The 18,495-nt window shown below is 43.2% G+C and overlaps 1 protein-coding gene across 2 annotated transcripts in view; it reads left to right on the forward strand.

Annotated features, from left to right (window-relative positions):
- E2F6 (E2F transcription factor 6) overlaps nt 1-17,195 on the forward strand; it is a 17,829-nt gene extending 634 nt beyond the window's left edge. The window contains exons 2-7 of one of the 2 annotated variants that reach the window (XM_040224784.1): nt 8,177-8,231; nt 10,703-10,919; nt 11,918-12,073; nt 13,021-13,135; nt 14,540-14,696; nt 15,188-17,195. In XM_040224784.1, the coding sequence (XP_040080718.1) occupies nt 8,177-8,231; nt 10,703-10,919; nt 11,918-12,073; nt 13,021-13,135; nt 14,540-14,696; nt 15,188-15,237 (750 nt within the window). In that variant the 3' untranslated portion in view covers nt 15,238-17,195. Of the gene's footprint in view, nt 1-8,176; nt 8,232-10,702; nt 10,920-11,917; nt 12,074-13,020; nt 13,136-14,539; nt 14,697-15,129 lie in introns of both variants that reach the window. The other variant, XM_040224785.1, reaches the window with a different exon arrangement.
- Nucleotides 17,196-18,495: the final 1,300 nt, after the last annotated feature.

Consider the following 18,495-nt stretch of genomic DNA (forward strand, 5'->3'; position numbering starts at 1 on the left):
CAGCTTTGCCTGACCCTGGCATGCTCTTCCATCTTTATCTCAGTGGATCTCTGCAAGCTCTCTCTTTCTTGTTCTCTGCAGCCTCCTCTGCCCGTCTCCTACTCAGCTGCAGCTGCTTTAAACCGTGTCCACACCTCACACGTTCCACCCCACAGCTCCTCGTCTTTCCTTCCGGCCACAGGGCAGTGTTGGAGAAAGTTGCACAGCTTTGCCTGACACTGGCGTGCTCGCCCATCTTTATCTCAGTGGGTCTGCAAGCTCTCTTTTCGTGTTCTCTGCAGCCTCCTCTCCCATGCTCCTACTTAGCTGCAGCCGCTTAAAACCGTGTCCACACATCCCACCCCACAGCTCCCCCCATTCAGCACGTCTTCCATCCTGTTTGACAGCCAAAACGCAAGGGAGATTAAGACTCCCTGTGAAACGTTCAGTTCTTGTATTGCTCTGGACTGCATGCAGTGTATTCTCCTTGATTATCAGCACTTTTCCATGGAAGGAACCCATCAGTTCCCATTTCTCCCTGCATTCTCGACCTCTCTGCTGCTTTCTTCCCATTACTAGTAAATAAACATTTCCTGAAGTCAGATTATTCAGACACAAGGAGGACTCAACGCTCCAAAATAGTTGATGAGCGCCATCTCATTTAATTCCGCACAGCAGTCCTAAGGGATTATTCTTGTTTGACAGTTGCCAAGATAGACTTGGAGATGTTAAGTGGTTTTTTCTGTGGTTAGTAAGTAGAAAAGCCTGCGTTGAACCTCCCAGTGTCTGACTCCGGATGGTAAATTCTCAACTACTTAAAGTGAAATGAAAAGTCACTCATGCGACCCCATGGACCATGCAGACCACAGAATTCTCCAGGTCAGAATACTGGAGTGGGTAGCTGTTCCCTTCTCCAGGGGATCTTCCCAAACCAGGGGTTGAACCCAGGTCTCCCGCATTGTGGGTGGATTCTTTACCAGCTGAGCCACAAAGGAAGCCCAAGAATACTGGAGTGAGTATCCTATCCCTTCTCCATTGGATCTTCCCGACCCAACAATGTCCTAAATCCCATTTCCCTCTTGAGAGATCCCTCCTTTAATCCCTTATGCCTTTCTGCCTACTATATCACTTCCCCTTCACAGCCAGACTCTTTGAAAAAGTTGTCTGCACTCTGAGTCTTCTTGCTCACATCTCATTACCACCTTGACCTGCTGCTGGGGGACCTCAGCCCTAAGCACAACTCTACGACTGTCCTAACCAAGGTCGTCAGCAGCCTTGTCAGATCCAGCGGATGTGGTTTTAACACGATGGACCACTCACTCTGTTGGAAACTCACCACTGTGTCCCCTTGGACATACTCTCAGCACTCCATCTGCCTCTCTGGCCTCTCGTGTTCTCTTTTGTAAACTCTTCCTTTTCCCATCCCTTCCATGTTGGTCTTACTCGGCTCTTCAGCCTTCTCCACAGTTTCTTCATATGGGGTGTCATTCAGCACTCTTGTGACTTCTGTTACTGTTTGTACTGGTGGTCTTTTTCTTTTCAGTTCAGCTCAGTCGTGTCTGACTCTCTGCCACATGTGGACTGCAGCACACCAGGCTTCTCTGTCCATCACCAACTCCCAGAGCTTGCTCAAACTCATGTCCATCAAGTAGGTGATGCCATCCAACCATCTCATCCTCTGTTGTCCCCTTCTCCTCCTGCCTTCAGTCTTTCCCAGCATTAGCATCTTTTCCACTGAGTCCGTTCTTTGCATCAGATGGCCAAAGGATTGGCACTTCAGCTTCATCTTCAGCCGTTCTTATGAATATTCAGGACTGATATTCTTTAGGATTGACTGGTTGGATATCTGCAGTCCAAGGGATTCTCAAGAGTCTTCTCCAGCACCACAGTTCAAATGCATCAATTCTTTGGTGCTCAGCTGTTTTTATGGTCCAGTTCTCACATCCATACATGACTACTGGAAAAACCAGTAGACTAGACCGGCCTTTATCAGGAAAGTAATGTCTCTGCTTTTTAATATGCTGTCTAGGTTTCTCATAGACTTTCTTATTATTATTTTAGAATTTGATAAAAGCTATGAACTCTTACTATGGAAAAACCTTTATTTTGCATTTAATGTCAGAAGATATACGTATCCCTTGAAGTTTCACAGAGTCTTATCCACTCTGGTCGGGCTTCTCTGATGGCTCAGTGGTGAAGAATCTGCCTGCTAGTGCAGGAGACACAGATTAATTCCCCTGGGTAGGGAAGATCCCCTGGAGACGGAAATGGCAACCTACTCCAGTATTCTTGCCTGGGAAATCCCATGGGCAGAGGAGCCTGGTGGGCTACATCCATGGGGGTCACAAAAGTGGGACACAGCCACTAAACAACAGCAATCTGCTCTGGTAGTTTTGGTTACCATGTCATGACTCCCAAATCTGTAAATTGGGCTCAGAGCTTTCCAATTGTCTACTATACAACTCTACCTAGATTTCAAACTCATACACCTGAAGTGGAATTCATGTCTTGCTTAAGCAACAACTCTCGATCTTGTATTGCAACAAATGGTACCATACCTTCCATATTGCCCTAGCGGGTATCCTACGTATAATCTTTACCTTTTCCAAATGGACCCCCTCCATCCCGTCTAATAGAAATTAGTCACCAGTACTTGCCACTTATAGCTGTCATCTGCCTTTCAGATTGCTATCTTCTCAACTAGTTTTCCTGCTTCTCATCTTGCCCCTGATTTTCCTATATATTCTCTACATAGTAACTAACCATAATGGTCTTTTTAAAGTGTATTTACGATCACGTCATTTGGCTTAAAGAATCTATCGTGGTTCCCAGCTGCTCTCATCATAGAGGAGAAACTTCTTAATGTCATCAGACTCCTGAGTTTATCTTTGCTGAACTGCTTATGGTTACTGAATTTTCCATATGTCTGTATTCTTCTGGACTTATGTATATTTGCACTTCCACCTTTAAAAATTTTTTTCTTTAGAGTGCACTTTCCCTTATTACCTCCCATGGTTCCCATTACAGGTCATTTGTGGGCAGCCTTGCTGACCTGGGCTTCCCTGGTGGCTCAAAGGTTAAAGCATCTGCCTGCAATGCAGGAGACCTGGGTTCGATCCCTGGGTCTGGAAGATCCCCTGGAGAAGGAAACGGCAACCCACTCCAGTATTCTTGCCTGGAGAATCCCATGGGTGGAGGAGCCTGGTGGGCTACAGTCCATGGGGTCACAAAGAGTCGTACACGACTGAGCAACTTCACATTGACTTGCTGGCCCAGCCTCTGGGCTGTGCTAGGCACTCCTGTGAGCCTCCTGCATACTCCTTCAGCATGGGGGCACTTCATGCCCTGGGCAGCAGCTCTGGCCTTTCATTGGTACATCCCCAGAATGTCTGGGGCTTCTTGCAAAACCAAAAAAGCTATTTTGGTAAATAGCTGTTAAGTGAATGAAGTAGGTACTCTCTAAATGTTTGAATGCATGAATGTTTATTTTCCTGGCTTTGAAATGGTGATTTCAACACCTCTCAGCATTTTTTAGAAAAATTGGATAATGACTAGAAGTATTTAGTAGACTATGTATTATTAAATGCTATGCAAAAAAATAGTTATGTGTACAGCTGAGAATTTGATGTTCCCCCCAGGGTAAATGGCTTGAAAACTGGAATTTTACGAAGGCACAACATGATTAGAGATAGAATTTAGTCTACACGTTGAAAAATAAGGAAAACTTGCATGTGTGACTAGAAAGCAGACCCCTGGAAAAAGGTATGTGTCTGCAGAGCTCTTAAAGGGATATGACTCCCCCAAACAGGCTGTTTGGACAAGCAAGCATCTCTGTATAGAGACATTTTTAACCAATTTATTAGCAGTGTTTAAGATTTTAGCCCCTAAAACTCACCTTTTCTTTCTTTCTCCTTTGAGATCTCAAATCGCAAAGTGTAGGTTTTGAGATGTGGAAACTTGGAGCATCAGTGAAATGACTTGGAATGTGCTGACCGGCCCACCAGGAGCTGCTGGTTCCTAGAGAGCTGTGTGCGCCAAGTGCAGCCTCCATGGTTTCAGGATGGAGACAGACTAATAGACCCAAACAAGTGGGAGGGGCAGTTTGAGTATTTGACAGCCTTGGTGGTTTCAGGTGGAGGCTCTGCCAAGATGGAAGCAGACTATAGACCCGAACAAGTGAGAAGAGCATTTTGAGTGTTTGAACCGCAGGCTTTTTTAGGAAGCCCAGTCTTGAGGTTTGGCTGCTACTAGGCTCTCCTTTGGGTTCCCCTGCTGGCTCAGCAGTAAGGAATCCTCCTGCCAATGCAGGAGACGCGGGTTGGATCTCTGGGTCAGGAAGATCTCCTGGAGGAGGAAATGGCAACCCACTCCAGTATGCTTGCCTGGGAAATCCCATGGACAGAGACGCGCAGGCTACAGTTTGGGGGGTCACAGAGAGTCAGACACTGCTGAGCAGAGCAGGCTGTCCGTGGGTAGGTCCTCAGGGAAATGCCTGAGCATGGCCTCTCAGGGAGACTTGCGTGAAGGAACAGAAATGTTGGCAGTGCCCCCAGGGGTGGGCTGTCCGCACTAGAAGCAGCAGCATCTAGTGCCATAGAAGTCTGAGGATGTTCCTCTGAGGACTGCCGTCCTTGAGACACCGAGAAGGTAAGAGACGTGCCCTGTGCAGGAGCCACTTTGAAAAGGTTCCCATTGGCTGAATCTGGGATAATTTGAACCTCAAAATACCAGATTTCATGCTCCGAATAAGGTAGGAATTCAGGCTCCTTCAGTGTAGCTCATTAAGTATAGCCTCAAATATAGTTCCTCCAGATCTTTCGGCCTGTGAGACAAGGAAAAGCTCCTCACCTGTCTGTCGAATGTGGTTCACCAGAGTTAGCATAGCTGGACAGGCTCACCGGGATTGTCAGACTGAGTCTCCCCAGGCGATAAATTTGTATTAGAAAACAGAATATGAGGCCTCCTAGTCTCAGTGATCCTTACGGATGGGGTATCCAAGAGGGCGTCTTTTCCTGGCGTCCCTGTGTCTGTAAATACACAGTGTTTACCAGTTGATGTCATCCGTGACAAGATCCTGTTTCACTGTTCCATTCATTAGTTTAGCGAACGTTTGCCAAGTGCCTGCATGTGCCAAGAACTGTTCTGGTTCAAACGGGACAACAATAACAACAATCTCTTATGCTTTCTTGGGATTTTTTTCAGTTTACAGAATTGGTCATTTGATCTTCACAATAGCTGCAAAGTGGGCTCTGATAGAGGTCTGTCCCTACACTTCGTTACAGATGAGGGAAGGGTCTCCCTGTACCTGAGAAGTCCTGGTGGTCCTGAGCCCTATCTTAAGCCAAGAACTGTTGAGTATAAATGAGATGAATGTGTCATTGGTGTTGACACATTGGAAATCTCCTGAATTGTAGGTCTATAGGATTTACGCGATCTTTACTTGGGAGGTTTGCCCTTGAGAGGTCATGATGCTATCGTGAGTCCTCCAAAATAAAGAGAGGGTTTTTTTGTTCAGTTGGGGGGTTGGGGACCAAAATGAGTGGATGTTGTTTTCCCCACAGATCTCAATATAGCCAATATGTGGTTTATAGCAAAGAATGTGGGGGAAAGAAAGTCGTACGTTCTCATGTTACTAACTGAGGGACCGCCATCCCCGTGCCAAGCCATGAATAGCAGCCTTCTAGATAAGGAGACCAGAGGGAAGGGTCTGGATCAGGGAAGGCGCCCGTGGGGCACACGCGGAGAGCAGATAGGGAGGTAGTCCAGGTGGGGGCCTGGGCCCTGCTGCTCTGAACCGAGAACAGAAGTCTCATCTGCAGCACGACCCCTAGGGCTGCTGCTCTCTTAATCCCGTCCATGTGCATCCTCAGGGTTGATTGTGACACTGTAGTGATGAAGTAGTGTAGCAACTTAGGGCGTGTGTTGATGGGTGTTCCAGGTCCCTGTGATGAGGATGGATTTCTTTTAAGAATCTTGCATCAATAGTTCAACTCTTGTTTCAGAGTCTTTTAGCAGAAGGGTTGAATGTAAACAAAGCAGTGACAGTTGGTCACCCTGGTCTGAAGTTTGGCTTCAATAGGACTGCCCTTCAACGTGTCCCTAGTGGCTCGGAGGATAGATAGTCCGCCTGCAGTGTGGGAGACCCAGGTTCGATCCCTGGGTCGGGAACATCCCCTGGAGAAGGAAATGGCAACCCACTTCAGTATTCTTGCCTGGAAAATCCCATGGACAGAGGAGCCTGGTGGGCTACAGTCCATGGGGTTGCAAAGAGTTGGACACAACTGAGGAACTTCAGTTTCTTTCAGCGTGTCCCTGTTGTCAGCACTGCGCTGAGAGCCAGCCAGGCAGAGTCCCTGATGGACTCTCCCGATTCTGGTTTTGCACCCAGCAGATATACCTGCATGTGTTCAAGTTCCAACAACTAAATTAATTTTACAGTGGAATTCTGCTTCAGGGGAGTTATTCCGTATCAGGTTACCTTGCTGACAGATGCCGTCATTTTGTCATGAATGATAAGGGAACCATTGTGCCCAGGCTTGTAGTAACACCAGCAAGGAGAGAGCTACTTAGCTGCTCACCTTGCCTTCAGGCTTCCCCAATCCTCAGTCTTATTGCTGTATTGCCACCGTGCTTGGATCTCTGAACCATGAGCCCAAGGATGTCATGTCTTGCTCAGAAATCTGTGGCGTTTCTGCACTGGTTACAACCTAAAGGCCAAACTCCAGGGCATGACTTTCATAGTCCTCTGTGTCGAGCATGGTGCTGGCAGGCCCTTCCAGCCTCAGTGACAAGTCGATTTCACACTGGCCAGCCAGGTTGCCTTACGAAAGGGACCAGGTGGTTTGTATTTCCATACCTTTAGTCATGTCACTTCCTGCACCAAGAATTATTTATCCTCTCTCCCCCACCTCCCACAGGTTCCGCAAAATCTGGCTTGTCTTCCAAGGCTTGGCTGGGGGTCCCTCCTGAGAATTGCTGGCTACGCCCCAGAGTTCTGGTGACTGTTCTCTTAGAGCTGCTCATGAAAGAAATCCTCTTCCCCCAGTTTTGCTGTGGCCCCATTGAGGGCAGTTTTTTCACTTAAAGAGAAACTAAACCTGCCCACAGCCTGTCTGGAGACACATGACATCATTACACTTTGTTCTAAGCAAAAGGCTAATATGGGTTTCTCTTTATTAGTCTCATGGTTAGAATTTATATATGTTTTGCAAAAAACAATTTTTAAATGTACTGCAAATGTTAACAAGTTTATATAAGCTTTCATAGCCTTCAGGTAGCTAGTAAAATGATGAGCATTGGCAGTGGAGCTCCTGTTATACTAATTTCGTGGTTGCCTCAGGGATTTACAAGAAGTGTTTTATTACTCTAATACCGAAGTTTCCAGTTACATTACATGCATTATTTTCCATGATTAGAAATGCTGTTTTTACATTAATTATCATGGGACTGCATGGCTGCTTGTGAAAATGAAAGTTTGTGAGCTCATTTCTCTGGAGCCACTTAACAATGAGTTAGCAAAGGATGAGCATTTGTTAGTTTGGGTATAGATCTCTCCCGCTCCCGTACCTTCCAGAGTCAGAGACAGAGTCCTGATCACCTCTGAATTCCCCTTTATCCCCAGTACCTGATGCAGTCAATAAATTAATGTCCATGTAGTAATAAATTCTAGTATTCGTACTCCTCTACTGCCACCACCCTTCCTTTCTCTCCCTACCCCATCTCTAACTACTGCTTCCATAGCTATGGGCTTCCCTTGTGGCTCAGCTGGTAAAGAATCCGCCTGCAATGAGGGGGACCTGGGTTCGATCCCTGGGTTGGGAACATCCCCTGGAGAAGGGAAAGGCTACCCACTCCAGCATTCTGGCCTGGAGAATTCTATGGACTGTATAGTCCATAGAGTCACAAACAGTCGGACACAACTGAGCGACTTTCACTTCCACTTTCCATACCTGTGGAGGCCTGTGCAGTTTCAGAAATGCAAGTGTGTAAACACTGTCAGATGTGATGACAGTTAGCATAAATGTAGTTTAGGAGAAGGACTGGTTTCCTCAGACCATAATTATTTCCCAGGGTGGAAAAAAGGACAGACCTTTGTATTATCCAGTAAAACGTTGTTCATTTGCTTTTTTTTTTTTTTGCTATTCATTTGCTTGTATTTAAATTACTGAGTTAAATTTCTGTATCTTCTCTTTTCCAGCCATCAAAAATAAGGATTAATTTAGAAGATAATGTACAATATGTGTCCATGAGAAGTAAGTTGATTCCTGAATAGGTTTTAGGTTTTGCTGTTTTATGATTTTAGTGATTTATTTTAAAGGTACCTGAGTTGATGAGTAACTTAAATAAAATGTACTATTTGTAGACTGAAATGTCAAGCTTGGAATTTCAGCAAAAACTCCTGAGGTTGTAGGCTGTCAATGCACGCAAAACTGCACAAATGCCAGTTTATTCCTCATTGCTTTGGAAATGTCTTTTTTTTTTTTTCTCTAAATGGTCCATGTTTAGGGATATTTCCCGGAGATCTGTGAGAGCAGTTATTGTCATCAGTGGAATTGAAGGAGGTTTGGCAACAAACGTGAGGACAGTCTTTGCCCTCCTGGTTTCCTGTGGTTCCTTGTGCTCTTTCCATCTACTCCTGTCCGAATCTCAGGGGATAGACATTGCCTAGACACCCAGTATGAATCTTAACATCAGCTTTCATTTCTCCTTGGCACCCCCCACAGTCCCACCAATATCTGGCCCCCAGTGTTCCTCTGGAAGCGTTTCCTTTGTCTGCCCCATGCCATGGCTTAGACTCATGTCTCACATGTATTGAGCTCATGCAGTGCCTGGCCTGTATTCAGCTCTTTGCATGGATTATCCCAGCAACCTTTCAAAGTAAGGATATGGATTATTATTCCTATTCAATAGACAAGTAAACGGAGGCCCAGAGGGATTAAGTACCTTGTCCAGTCAGGATTCATCCCCCAGCTCAGATTTGAGCATGCAGTCTTCTCCCTGGGTCAGGTTGTGCTTCCTGCGCGGGCTACCCTGGCACAGCTGCCCACTCTGGTCACCTCTGCCAGGCCTTCCCTGCTGCCCATGGGGTCTCTCTAACCCAGAAACACGATGGTGATTTCACTCAGCCAAACAGACAGGTTGATTGAATCTGCAGATAGGGTTCAAATTATATAAATTATACACAGGTTAACACTTGCCTTGGTCAAGAGTCAGATGTAAATGTTTTTAAAGTCAGAATTTCTCATTTGTAATCTTGCAAGGTTTTATAGAATGGTGACTACTACTTTTTAAAAAAAAAATTTAATTCCTACCTAATCCTGTTTAATCTTTAAGTATAGGAGTAGTCTCCACATAGAAGACATTAACGTTGTAAATTATGTCCTTTTGTTTCTTGGAGTAACCACCAGTGGTCTTTAAGAATATAATCTTATAGAGGTTCTGGAGAAGAGCATTTCTGATTGAAGATAGAATGACTGTTTCCTTTGAAGGATTCTGTGGTGTGCTATGAAGTAGGAAAAAAGTGTAATCACATATTCCACACCAGGAGGACAGCTAATTATTTGTAGAATTTATTTCCTCTGCACACTAAACCTTTAGAACTATTATTTTAGTATCAAACTGGGAAAGATGGAAAGAATGATAATATTCAGTTTTGGCAAGGGTAAGAGAGGAGGCCCTTATAAACTTTGTAAAACTGATAGAACCCACATCCTGAATAGCAGGTTTGGCAGCATTTAAAAATACATTTTTACTTAACAATTCCACATCTTGAAACCTATCTAAAGGAAACAAAGACGCATACAAAAATTTAGCTTCTAGGGGATTCATTGAAGTATTGTGCAAAATAGTAAAATTAGAAATAATTTGAATTTCCAGCATTGAGCCAAGTTGAGCAAATATTCCGTGCAGTTAAACATGCAGCCGTGAAGAATAAAGTTGAAATAAATTTGTTGACATATCAGAATGTTCATAATACTGAATTAAAAAACAATATGTTAAAAAGTGGTATGTTTCTATTCTCGTTTTTTAAGACTATATATATTTACGTAAGCATGTAAAAGTGTGTGCTTAGTGTCGGGGTATCTGGAAAACCATAGTAATGAATAAATGAGAGAATTAAAGAGATTTTTCCCTATTCATTTGCTTATCTGTTAATATAGTACTGAATATTTTAAAAAATGGTCACGCCACTTTCCCTCAAGGTATATCCTAACCATGCTAATTAGGAGACTGATTTGAGCCCTTTCCAGATTTCATCAGGTTGGTTTAGACTGTGACATGTATAGGGACATTTTAAACATTTTTTTTAAAGCTAAAGCTCTAACTTTGCTTCATAAAGAATTTCTTGACTTGAGGACCAAATGAGAAATTTGATTCTAAACATCATTTCTAATCCTGTTCCTGAGAGTGGTATGGATACAGATGCAGGCTCACCATTTATGTCTGGTATGATGCCGTTCAGATTCACATACTCCGTGGAAACTGGTTGCATATTTCAAATACTCCTTTAAGTCTAAAGCCTTTGTTTACCTGGAATAGGCTAGTAAGTTTTCATCCACTTTGAGAAGTCGATTTTGTAAAAATTAGCTATGATTTGGTCAGTGGGTAGAATATCTGTAGGTGTCTGTGGTTATTGATCAAGAAGAAATAAATGGTCTTTTTAATGAATTGAGAAAGAAACACTATTTAAAATTTTACTAATTGTGTTTGTTTTGTTTCCCAGAAGCACTAAAAGTGAAGAGACCTCGTTTTGATGTATCACTGGTTTATTTAACTCGAAAATTTATGGATCTTGTCAGATCTGCTCCTGGGGGCATTCTTGACTTAAACAAGGTTGCAACGAAACTGGGAGTACGAAAACGAAGAGTGTACGACATCACCAACGTCTTAGACGGAATCGACCTGGTTGAAAAGAAGTCTAAGAACCATATTAGATGGATGTGAGTTGTTTTCAAACTTTTCATGGGTTTTTTTTTTTTCCCCCCTCAATAAGTGACAATACTGTGCTTAAACTAGATACTGTCAGTGTTTTTTTTTTTTTTTTTCTACTTGGTGCCAATTAGAAGCCATATAGTATCACCGCAATATTATGGAAAAGCTGAGCAGAGTCATGATTAGTTTTAGGAATTTCACTTTTCAAGGTAAGTGGGCATCTGATTGTGTAGGAATTTAAAAAAAAATAAAAATTTCCTCAGTTCCGATTGATCATTGATACCAGGGGGAAAATCAGTTAAGGCAGTAAAACAGTGGTTCTTGCACTGGAGTGTGAACACAGAGAGGCCTCCTCCCAAGGAGGTGTAATTCAGTTCTGGGAGAAGGCAGATAGGCGCCTTCTTAACAGCGACCCCCAGTGGTTATGGTGCAGGTCAGGCTTGGAAACACAATCCCCTGAATGTTAAAAAAAAAAAAAAAAAAAATTCAAACGATGATTTGATCTGTGAATCAGGAAGATCCCCCGGAAGAGGAAATAGCACTCCAGTATCTTTGCCTGGAAAATCCCACGGACAGAGGAGCCTGGCAGGCTTCAGTCCGAAGGGTCGCAAAAGAGTCAGACACGACTGAGCACAAACACGGATGGACAGGAACTTGTCAAAAGTTATACTGTGGAAAGTAGAGCTGGGCTGAAACTGGGTGCTGCTAACTCAGTTCACTGCTCATTGAACTTTAGTAAGCTTTCCGTAGAACTTCTGATTTCCAGAAGGTCACGATGTTGGTTTTGTTTTTAAAGTTTCTGTGTCAGAGAATAGAAATGGTGACAAAAACCAAAGAGAAGTAATGGTTGTCTAGAATAACAGGAGAACAGGAGTGGAGTTTGTTACCTGTTGTCTGTTATTGAGGGAGACACCAGGTGTAAACTTCTGGAGACATTCCAGTAACCTAACTTGTATTAATTTGTAATCTCCCAGATGTTGTTGATAGTGATCTTTTTCTTTTAAAGAGGATCTGATCTTAGCAATTTTGGAGCAGTGCCCCAACAGAAGAAGCTGCAGGAGGAGCTATCTGACTTATCAGCAATGGAAGATGCCCTGGATGAGTTAATCAAGGATTGTGCTCAGCAGTTGTTTGAGTTAACAGATGACAAAGAAAATGAAAGATATCCTTTAATCTGTACCCTAAAAAATAATCTCCCAAAGCAATTACCTTAAATAGTAGGTTCAGCTTGGAAATTTAATTAATATATTTAAGATACAAAACCAGACCTTTAGAAGTGAATGAACTGCTATAGAAATGATACTGAAACTGCCTTTCCAGTCCACCAAGCCTGACGCAGTTGGATGGTCATGCTCTTCAGTTTAGTGTCTCTGGGACCAAAGGAGGAGATTGTCTTTGATTCTGATCTCCTCCCTAGTCTCCTAGACGGTTTTGCTGCCGTGTTCCCCATGCAGCACCTTTCTGAGGTGTCACCGATACTGAGCTAGTCCACGTTTCAAATTTACTTAAGTTCTACACCAGTCAAAAACTCCTGTTTCCACAATACAGTTATTGGAAGGAAAGTAAATGCTGTCGCTGGACTCAGTCAAAAAGATCTGTGGAGTTAAAAAAAAAAATGCTGGGGAAACCCTTTAAATCAGGTAAGTGGTAAAATTTCAAGCAATACAATAAAAGAAAATGAGAAAAATTCAGGTAGCAAGATGGAAAATAGTTTGGGATGAGAGCACTCCCATGAGTACGTGATAGTCCTGAAAAACTGGTTCTAAGTTGTTTCTACTACTAACAGATTCTTTCTCCCTTACATTTTAGGAGATTCTCATCAAAACACTTTTTTTCCCCTAGAGATTCTCATAAGATGTAGCAATGATAGGGAAAAGTACAGGGAGGTTTGAATACCTTCGTGTAGTGTCTTTGTTTTAAACACCCAGACTTTATTACTATTTTTTCTCCAGAAAGTGTCATCACTATCACAGTAGTGTAAAAGAATTCGAGTTATATTGTAAAACACTTCATAAAATCCTAAGGATTGTTGATGAAATAGTAAGAATTACATATGAAATAATTTTTTAATCTCCACTCTCTGTTTAGAGACCCTTAACTGATTTTTACACTAGCATATGTGACGTATCAAGACATTCACAGCATCCAAGCCTTCCATGAACAGATTGTAATTGCAGTTAAAGCGCCGGCAGAAACCAGATTGGATGTTCCAGCTCCCAAAGAGGTAGGTAGCCCTGCTTTTGTGTGTGTGTGCATGCGCGCACATAGGTGCATGCATGTTTGTGTGTGTGCGTGTGCTTAGTTGCTCAAGTCACGTCCAACTCTTTGCCACCTAATGGACTTCAGCCCGCCAAGCTCTTCTGTACGTGGGGATTCTCCAAGCAAGAATTCTCCACCCCACCCCACCCCCCAACTCCCGTTCTTAAGACGGTTTAAAGGGAAACGGGCTTCCCTGGTGGCTCAGCAGTAAAGAATTCACCTACAGTGCAGGAGATGCGGGTTCAATCCCTGTGCTGGGAAGATCCCCTGGGGAAGAAAATGGCAACCCACTCCAGTGTTCTTGCCTGGAAAGTCCCATGGACGGAGGAGCCTGGTGGACTGCAGTCCATGGGTCACAAACAACTGGACACAACTGTGTGACTAAACAACAACAAAGGGAGGCAAGCCAGCTGCTTCGGCTGTGCATTGTTGCAGTCCCAGTAACTTAATAACTAGTGTGTGTGTTAGCTGCATCCCTGATCCACAGCTCAAGGCTCTTCAGCTATTTTAATGTGTTTAATGTGTTTTGAGTAACACAAACTCAGTAGTCATGATTATTGTCCTCTTACAGATGAGAAATCTAAAGCACAGAACGATAAACTTTCTTACCATCATACAGTAAGTGAGAGAAACAGAATTCAAACCCAGACAGTTTGGTTTCAGAGTCTGTTCTTAGCCATTGTACTAGCACGGCCTCTTAGAGGAATCACCAAGAATTGGCCTCAGTGTTAAGATCCAGTGCCAAACAGGGCTCTGGGGAATTAGCTCACTAGCCAAACTCATAGAAGACTCACGGATAAAGGAGGACACTAAATTAGACATTTAAAATGAAAAGTGTCATTAATGTGTATGGAAATACTGTCCACTGCTTACAGGAACATTTGTGTTGAAAGATACTTGTTGAAGATGCATGTTCAGGGTGGAATCAGAACCAAGGAGTGAGACCATTCTTAGGACAGATGGAGTGCTGATGGCCTGATAGACTGAAATCGTGTCTTCTTTGCAATAGGGGACTTAACCTCCCTCAGTGAAGCAGCTCTTACCCACCTTCCCTTTTATCCCCAGAAGACCACAGTACACTTGAGACCCTAGATGTTAACTGAACAGTGTATGACAGACAGTTAAGGAGCACCTTTTGTTTATTCCAGTCACACTCAAATTGTGACTTCGAGGTGATACTTCCTAGTGAGTGCTTCCTGTGGTTCAGTCTAAGCAAGTACATGATATTCTCAAATACATGACAGCAAAGAAACTACGTGGATGAGAATTTCCAAAAGTGTCCCTTGAAACTTTAACAGTTCTAATAAGTGAAAAAATGTAATTCATGAATCCTCTCATTCATCTTAATGCTTTCTGTGTCTTTTGCTAGGATTCTATCACAGTACATATCAGGAGCACCAAAGGACCCATTGACGTTTATTTATGTGAAGTGGAGCAGGGTTCCCACTCAAGTAATAAAACTTCAGACAGTGTAGGGACCTCTTCATCCAAAAGCAAGCCTTTGGAGCACCCTCAACCTGCGAAAGGTAAACAGGCCGATTTTGTTATTAGGAAAATTTAAGATTCTAACGATTTTTTAAATGTATATAGTTTTACAAATGAATATTATGAATATGAATATTAATAATATAAAATGAATATTATGGCCTTAGAGGTATTTTTACTCTTCCTAGCTACAAAAACATGAGTTAAAAATTATACTATAGTTGCTTACTGTTTCTAACAACCCTGTTGTTAAATCCCATGTAATTTTGATATCCGTGAAAAGTTAGAATTGTTGGTTTCGGAGTGTGGTCTCTGTAGAGAAGGCTGTCTGATCTTCTGACCCAGGCCCTCAGGCTCATGCTTGAGTCCTGGTTTATTATTCTTGTGAGACTGGAAACATTACCCTTATGCCACTCAGGTAAGAATATGGTTCTTGACTGAGGTCTTCCTATTTTATCTTGAATGTTTTCTTAGCTGCCTGCCTTTGAGACCGTCATTTAGGAAGACTTCTCCCGTGTTCGTTATCTTTCAGAAGAAAATCCTCCACAGCAAAGTGAAGAAGTGCTTGAAGTGAGCAACTGATGGTGTTTGAGGGTCCATGCATTGAGTCTCTTGGACTCCAATGTGGACGAAGATCCTCAGAGCAATAAATCATCCCTGCCATTTTCTCATTCTTGGTAGCCCGAAGAAGGCCAGGAGTGCCTCCAAGCACTTTGTTCCTTAGATTCCTGGATAATGGCGGTTTCTGCATTTGAAAGCAGCTCTTTTTATAATTATTCACTGCTTTTTTGCCAGTGACGCAGTCATCTTGCCTACTGAAATTACTGAATCACACAACTGAAACAGGCAGGCGGGGTGGACAGCTCCTCGTGGACTCTGCCGTTTGCCACGAGGATCACGTATCGTCGTCACAAAAGAAGTTGCCTTACATGGGGTCATGTCTGCGTGGACAGGTGTGCGCACACACCTGATGTGACGTCTTTGTACATATTTATATAATGTCTAGGTCACTTGTGAAATACGTCTGAGTGAGACTGTTCACCCTTGTACAGCCAAAATAATGTAAATAGCGAAAGAAACAGACATATTCTCTAATTTCTGTGGTCTGTCTATAACTTATTAGAATCCTCTGAATGAGCGTTAGAGGAGAGTTTTTTCCCTAACTTCTACGTGTAGAAGTACCATAAATATGTGTGTGCAGTTAAAGTTTGTGGATTTAATGCAAGTATTTCAGTATGGTTTCCCAGTGCTAAAGTTGGACTTCAGGCTCTCTACAGAGTCATTGTGTCCAAGCAGACTGGTGACATGTCCCACGCTTTGGGGACAGGTATAGAAATGCCATCAGCTCATGACCGAATTCCGTGCAAGGCATGAATTAATTCAGTTATGGTGGTGGTTGAAAACTATTTTAACCTTTCTTGCAAGATTTTGTAAGATGTTTCTATACGCAGCCTTGCTTCTCAACCAGAGGGGTTTACTTACAATGAGTCAGTGGTCCCCTGCCCTCTCTCCAGCTCTAGTCCGACGTTCGAGAGCACCTCGCTCTTTCTACCTCATCAGGTAAGTCATTACCACTCTGTGCCTCAGTTGACTCAATAGTTTACCATTAGACTGTGAGCTCCTTGAGGGACTTTGTCTTAATCATTGTTAAGCCCAGCGCCTTGCGCCACTCCTGGCAATTGAAAAGCACTCGATAAATGTTTGAACAAATAAGTGAGTGAGTGAATGAGTGAATGAACGGTAGAATTAGACTGATAATACTTGGCTCATACCATACAAGATTCTTATATCATTCAGATTCATATTTTAAACTTTCCTTGATTTCAAAGAATTGAAGCAACGTGCGATTAGGACCATGTAGAAAAAAAAGAGTTTAGGAATGAAAAATCAACATGCGGGAAAATCATGCTGAGTATTTAGGATTCACACACTTCCAAGCTCCAGTGGCTTTTGCAGTCCTGTCCCTCAGCTGAACACCAGCCTCTTCCCTCCTCACAGTTCCTACCAGCTGCCTCTGCAGGCCTTGGCCACGAGGCAGAAATTGTATGTATAGGTCAAGTGCTCTGTGGAGGATTCCAGGCTCTGCATTGTAGATTTGGCAGCTGTCAGTTACGTGTGATGGCTAAACATCAGAGTGGATGAGGCCACCTAATGAGAGGGTTCCAGGAGGAGAAGAGGAAAGGCCCATTAGCATTTATTTTAAGGGGAGGTACCCACTCCAGTTTCTTGCTTGGAGATTTCCATGGGGTCACTGAGTTGGACTCAACTGAGCAACTTAACACTTTCACCAAAGAAAAAGCCTTTCCCAAGAGAGAAAAAGAAGGAGGGAAAAAATGGCTAAAAAAGGTGATGCCCCCAAAACCCACAAAGGAAGCATGGCCACAGGTGATAGCATTTTTCTAAGCAGCAGTTCCTTACTTGTGAAATGTGACAAAGTGTTCTACTTTGCAAATCATTCTGAGAGTAAAGTGAGATCATGTAAACGAAAGCCCTCTAAATTATAGACATGTTACATAAATGAATCTTTCTCCTCACTCCAACTTCTGGTGTTTTGTCTCTTCTTTTTACAACTGTTAAAGTAAACATCATTAAACCTGGCCTCCAGGCTCTTCCTCCTCACTCTGTCCTGAACAGTACTGCCCATCTCTGTGTGCAGGCATACCTCATTTTACTATGCTTTGCGATACTGTGATTTTTAAAAACTGAACATTTGGCCTCCCTGTGTCCAGCAAGTCTGTGTCACATTGTGGTAATTCTTACAGTATGTCAATTTTTTTTCATATTGTTACATTTGTTATAAAAAAATAAGTTTGATGAGTTACTTATTGATGAAACTATGATTTCTTGAGTTGGGATCTAATCTGGGTGAAGACGCTGTGAAAATTGAAGAGACAACAACGGATTGAGAATATTGTATAAACTTAGTTGATAAAGCTGCAGCAGGGTTTGAGAAGCTCGATGGCGATTTTGAATGATACTGTGGGTAAAACGTTAGCAAATATTGTTGCCTGCTACAGAGAAGTCATTATGAAAGCCAGAGTCAACTTCATTGTTCTCTGATTTTAGGAAATTGCACAACCTTTGTCCACCAATGTAAAGCCATGTCTCCAATCAGCATTATTAATGATAGCCACTGCAACCTCCATCTCTCAGACCCCCATGTCTATCAGTTAATTCTGAACATGGAACAGGAGGGAGGATGTTAACTTCTTGGGAAAAGAACCCATGACAGACTTTGCATTGGGGAACCCATGTTAGGATTAAATTCAGCTGCAGGTAGCAGGAAACAGCCCCCAAATTATAGTGGCATAAAAGATGCAGCTTCTCTGTCACTTCAGATGGTCAGGGTTGGTGTGGCCTCCATGGGGACAAGGACCAGGGCTCCTTCGAGGTAGTTGTTCCTTCAGGCATGGCTTCCAATCCCAAGGTCGCTTCAGAACCCAGAAGAGGCCCAGACGTGTCTGTATACTAGCCAGCAAGCAGGACGAAAAGAGAAGAGTACACCTCTCCTTAAGGACACTTCTACACCTCACATCAGGTTACACCCGACATAGCCCCTTAGATTTAGAAATGGAATCTTCATTGGCGGAGTGGCAGCCCCATGTCCAGCTAACACAGAGTTCTATTGCTGTTGAAAGAAGAAAAATAGATACACGCTGTGGTTAGACATGACTATCTAATTCTCCCATCTGGGCAGGAAGACAACCTCCTAGTAAGACCATGTGCGAAGTTTTAGCCAGTTAGCTACGAGGAGGCGGTGACGTGGTGAGAAGACCACACATCATTCTGCAGTAGCTCTTCCGCCCCAGCAACTGAAAAAGCCGTATGTTGTAGGTGATG

Source organism: Oryx dammah, unplaced genomic scaffold (assembly GCF_014754425.2).
Source record: "Oryx dammah isolate SB20612 unplaced genomic scaffold, SCBI_Odam_1.1 HiC_scaffold_25, whole genome shotgun sequence".
Classification (NCBI taxonomy): domain Eukaryota; kingdom Metazoa; phylum Chordata; class Mammalia; order Artiodactyla; family Bovidae; genus Oryx; species Oryx dammah.